The sequence below is a fragment of the Akebia trifoliata genome, chromosome 4, assembly GCF_017979445.1.
Source record: "Akebia trifoliata isolate Shusen 1 chromosome 4, ASM1797944v1, whole genome shotgun sequence".
NCBI lineage: Eukaryota > Viridiplantae > Streptophyta > Magnoliopsida > Ranunculales > Lardizabalaceae > Akebia > Akebia trifoliata.
The window spans coordinates 30,851,473-30,856,462 of record NC_141378.1 but is presented as its reverse complement, the minus strand read 5'-3'; the positions used below and the strand labels follow the sequence as shown (position 1 = coordinate 30,856,462).

Below are 4,990 nucleotides of genomic sequence, written 5' to 3'. Positions count from 1 at the left end.
TATTAGTTTTGAACATCTAGAATTTTTATTTATTTATTTATTTCAATGATTTATAAGTACAAAAAATAAATAACAAAATTGAGATTCGAATTTTTATTTTATTTTATTACATCGTAACTTCTAATTTCAATCATAATTTATGCATTTTTGAACATTTCAAGGAGATTTACCAAGTATCGAAATTAGAAAAAAATAAAATAAAATAAATAAAATGAATAAGTTGATTTACATTACAACATCGAGTTCGATCGTTAATTAAATAAAAAGTGGTGAACTCGACACTAAGTAGTGTAGTGTGAGTTCACCACTTTGTATTTAAGTACTGTCAAACTCTAGTAGTAATTAAATAAAAAGTGATGAACTCGACGTTGTAATGCAAGTCAGATTTTTCAATTTTTTCCCGTTTCTCCAAAATGCATAAATTAGTTTGCAAATCAAAAGTTACCATGTAATAAAAAAAAATCGTATCTCAACTTTGTTTTTATTTATTTTTTTTATATATTATCAAAAAAAATAAAAATAATACAACTAGATATTCAAAATTAAGAGAATATCATTCCCCATTCATCATTCATGATCAAAGATCGTCGGAAATCATAGCAATCACCGTTGGAAAACCTAACCATGTGAAGAAGATGAGAAGAGTAGTTTGCATATTTCAAATATGAAAAATAGAGGGAATGAGATAGAGGGACCATTTAGAAAAGAAATGTTTACTAAATGCCCTGCCAAGCTACAGTCAAAAACTGAGGGACTATTTAGAAAGAAGTCCCTCCGTGAGGGTATAAGTAATTTTCCCTAAAAAATTTATAGTGGGGTGGTCCTAACCATAGGTCGTACCATCAACAGTAGTGAAAGGAGAGAGACATCATGTGCACCATGAAGGAAAGGGAAGCTGCACTTCTTTGAAGAGGTTATTTTTTGTTTCTTGCTTTGTTATTGTGCTTTTTTCTTTATAAAACGTTCAAGGATTTCGTTCAAACGAATGCTCAAATCTTTTTATCTATATAATAAAAAAGAAAAAAAATGCATTCAACTTTACAATTTCTTTACCATTTTGGACTCGGAAAAAAACTCATTGGTTTGGGGTAGAATTGGATTCAGAGACATCTACAAACATGGAACCTCCGGAAGTTCAATTTCTGCTCAGTTTCCAAGTGCCAAACCTAAGAAAAAGCTCAATGAAATAGAATTACAACAGGAAAGTAAGCAAAAAGATCATCCATAATCAATAATCAAATATAATGAGATCAAGAAAGCCGAATTAATTTGCAATAAACTTGTTTTATAGTTTAGAATCAATTTCTTCCAATGTTGAGAACTTGAAATGACCAAAAAAAAAAAAAAAAACATTTAAAGCTAAAGTGAAACAGATCATACCTCAACTATGATATTGAATGGGAAACTGCAATACAAATAATTGGCAAGATGCAAACTCTGAAAGAATTCTGATGTGAAGGACAACTATTACAAAATCATTCAATGCTCCGAATTTTCAATTTCACCAAGTATTTTACAGATGTAACACTGCAAGTGACTTTGTCATGCACGACAAAGCATCCAAGTCATGCGCCATATGCTTCCTAGAGATACGGTTCCACTCCGATCCTGGATCGGATACAGAAAAAACAGTCACAAAGTCCAAAACTTGCCCAAATATCTTGAACATCTCAACCCCAAATATCTGACCCCTATCTGCTACAAATGTAGCATTCCCGTCCATGGGTGCATCAGGATGTCTAGAGACCTCAGTCCAAGTAAGAAGCATGAAATCTAGTTCCCATAGTTTCCTTACAGCTTTTTCCCTCCTACCTAACTGGCCATCTTCACACCATGAGACAGAAAGCAAGAACAATCTGTTGTTGCAAGATATGAGTTTTGGGTAGTACTCATGAAGACGGGGTGGTGATTGGGCGGTCTGGATTCCAATCCACATGCATTTTTCTATGTCGTAAACTGCAAGCTTGTTAATCTCCGAATAGACATAAAACATCCCGTTACAAACGGCCCCTGAACAAACAACCCCAAAATCTCCCGGCAACCTCGTGATTTCTATCCATTTGTTTGAGACTGGATCATAGATTTCCCCCGTGTCTAAAGGCTCATCCCAAGATCCTAGACCACCTACAGCAATCAGAACATACCTCCTAAACTTTCTAGGATCAACAAACTTATGTAATTTCCTGTTGGACTCAACCAGGGCCTCATTTTCATTGAAATCGTTCCTGAGTTGACGCCTTAGTGAAAGCCTATGAGGATCCTCGTAAACATCAGATACACCACCCACTCTTGACCTAGTAGAGTGACGGTCTTGCCTTTCTTGCTGACTTCGAAAAATCAAAGAATCGGACCTGGCCTCAAAAACTCCTAGAACAGGTGAGGATCTCGCAGAATTCATTGATGCAACTTTACGCCATGATCTAGTTAAGGGGTTGAATACTAGCACACCCTTATGTGTCTTGAATGAGCTCTTATCAACTCTACCATAGTTGGTCAAGCTAGAACAACCTCCAACAACATAAACTTCATCCCCAATGCAGGCAATTGAGAACAAAAACCTCCCCTTCAGAATATTAGCATCTATCCTATGCCATTGATCAAGGGATACATCCAATGCATGTATTTTCCCAGCACAATAACCATCCTTTACAACACCAAACAAGAACAACCATGGACTCCGGTACAAACCTTCACATCTCATCTTCATAAACCGCGGTGTGCTCGTCAAATATCGCCACTTCTTGCAAACAAGGCGAGAAGTCATGAGAGTGGTCAGAGGAAGCCTCACCAAGCACAATTCTAGAATATCATCTGGAAGTGTGAATTCAGTTATATTACTCGGATGTTGTTGTTCTTCAACTTTTTTCTCCTTTTTGTTGTTCTTCTTCCGAATAATCATCTCTGTAACCCCATACGAGAAGCAATCAACCCTAGTTTCCTCGATCCCACAAATCGGCTGATATCCCATGATGCCTTCTTCTCCAGCACTAGACTTCCTTCTACCAATTTCATCTCCAAAATCCCCACACGTGTCCGCAACTACTTTGCACCCACCACCCTTTCCATACAAACCAAGGCATCCAGAAGAAACTCTCCTTTCATTTCCCTCTTGTTCCTCACTAGCACTTATATGGCTCTTCTTCTTTAACTTATGGCTAATACTTCTTACAAGACGTCTAGACACACTTAAATCCTCGAAATCACGTTGAAGAGATGATTCTCCAACCATTCTCTCAACTATGATTCTGTTCTTTGTTCCTTTTCCAAAGTCATTATCATTGCAGAGGAGAGATGCCTTACCATTACTAACAGATCTTTTGCAACTCTGAGCACTAGCCATCTCTGTAATTCTCAAATTCTAGATCGTAATTCCATCATATCAACACTGTAAAACAAACAAATATATATTAAGAAATTCAGGAGAGATCAGCAAATCCATACTGTGATCTAAGAGTTCATAAGACACTCAAAGGCACAAATGTTTAACTTTTTCACCTCACCCACTTTACAAGCTACAAACCATCATAGTAACCAAGTTCGGATTCAGTAATTATTCGACTGGGGTTCAATTCAAGAAAGTTTTGTAAAAAGAATGGAGAAAATATAAATGATGTTTTTGGGTTCCTTAACAAAACCCATCATCTTCAACCTCCCTAAAAAATAAAAAACCTAATCTTGTTCTTGAAATTTGAATGTCAAAGAAAATATTTTTTTAATTTAACGATACATTTGTTTACAATATTCCATGATTAGTCGATAAATGACCAATTAATATGTCGATTTAATAGGCTAACAAGGAATTTTTCAAATACTTCCAAGAATTTTGTGACAATGCAGATATACCATTAAAGCGACTTAAAAAAACGCCAGCTTCAAAAGAAAAAAATTAACAGATCCAAGCCAATTAAAGCACAATCAAACGGGAAATCCAATCAGATTACTGGACTTAATAAAAGAAAAATAGAAAGAACCTACAGATCAAATCCAATCTACAAAAAAAAAAAAAAAAAAAAAAAGACAAATTCCTTATGAGATTTAGCAGTCGCATACGAAATTCATCCACTGAAGCACAATTTACACAAGATTAACAGATTTATAGCCTCCAATCCTAAAGCAACACTTTGATTCAACTTGAATGCCTCGATAAAAATCATAAAAACGATACTAGATGAAATTAAAAGGAGAAACTTGCCTTACATAGCTCCACTTCTGCTTTAGGAAATCAAATAATCTGATCTCTCCATGTTTGCGAAATTTGAGTCGATTTGAGATGATAATCATTAAATCGAATTTTGCAAAGAAAAATTCGAGCTCTGAGGATTTAAGTTTCCGCAGAAGAGGAGATCGATAGATGTATTTCAGGTGGTTTTTTAGTAAAGCGAAAGCGGAAAGCTAAAGCGTGAAAAACCCTTATTCTCTTTTCATTCTTGTTTATTTATTATTATTGTTATTATTAGGGTTTTATCTCTGTTAAGTAGTAACTGGTAACAGCTTTTATTAAGCCACTTGAGGCCACGAGGGATGTCTCCAGTCTCCTTCTCCTTGAGATTTATAATATATCCGATAGATGCGGCAATAAAGATGGGTCGACAATAATGACTTGCGGTAAGTATAATATCCAATTATGTTGGACTAGAAAGGGTCCATCAACAATTGGAATGTAATGCACCCGTCTTGGTACACGTCATTTTTACCATGAAAAAATGTGTGGTTATGTGCCCTTTCCATGTCAGTTGCATACTTAACCACGTATCAAGACCGCGTGCATTCATCATTGTTTTATTTCTAGTTCAATCAATAAGTTATCATTTAATTTTAGGTGATTTAAACATGGCCCTTTCATTTTATTGAATATTAGAGATACCTCCTGTGTTTTTGAAATTGATGATATGCCACTCTTAACCCGCCATCATCTTCAATCTCTAGTTAAACTCTTTAACTTTCATGACATATCTACTCAACTTTATCTTGAATTCATCGTTTTCAACCT

At 35.3% G+C, this 4,990-nt stretch overlaps 1 protein-coding gene across 2 annotated transcripts; it reads right to left on the bottom strand.

Annotated features, from left to right (window-relative positions):
• Window positions 1–417: 417 nt before the first annotated feature.
• LOC147404706 (F-box/kelch-repeat protein At5g42350-like) lies at window positions 418–4,454 on the bottom strand. 2 transcript variants are annotated; one of them, XR_015177880.1, is made up of 3 exons: window positions 4,193–4,454; window positions 1,381–3,385; window positions 418–1,166 (listed from the first exon to the last, which is right to left on the bottom strand). XR_015177880.1 is itself a non-coding variant. In XM_086440759.1 (2 exons), the coding sequence occupies exon 2, from the start codon at window positions 3,338–3,340 to the stop codon at window positions 1,514–1,516; it is 1,827 nt and encodes a 608-aa protein (XP_086296885.1). In that variant the 5' UTR covers window positions 3,341–3,385; window positions 4,193–4,454; the 3' UTR covers window positions 1,361–1,513. The 2 variants fall into 2 exon arrangements, 1 of the variants encoding a protein (XP_086296885.1); XM_086440759.1 differs by lacking the exon at window positions 418–1,166 and having other exon boundaries at window positions 1,361–3,385.
• Window positions 4,455–4,990: the final 536 nt, after the last annotated feature.

Bases quoted from the DNA above. Each gene is read 5' to 3' on its own strand.
- LOC147404706 (XM_086440759.1), bottom strand. From the start codon at position 3,340: ATGGCTAGTGCTCAGAGTTGCAAAAGATCTGTTAGTAATGGTAAGGCA.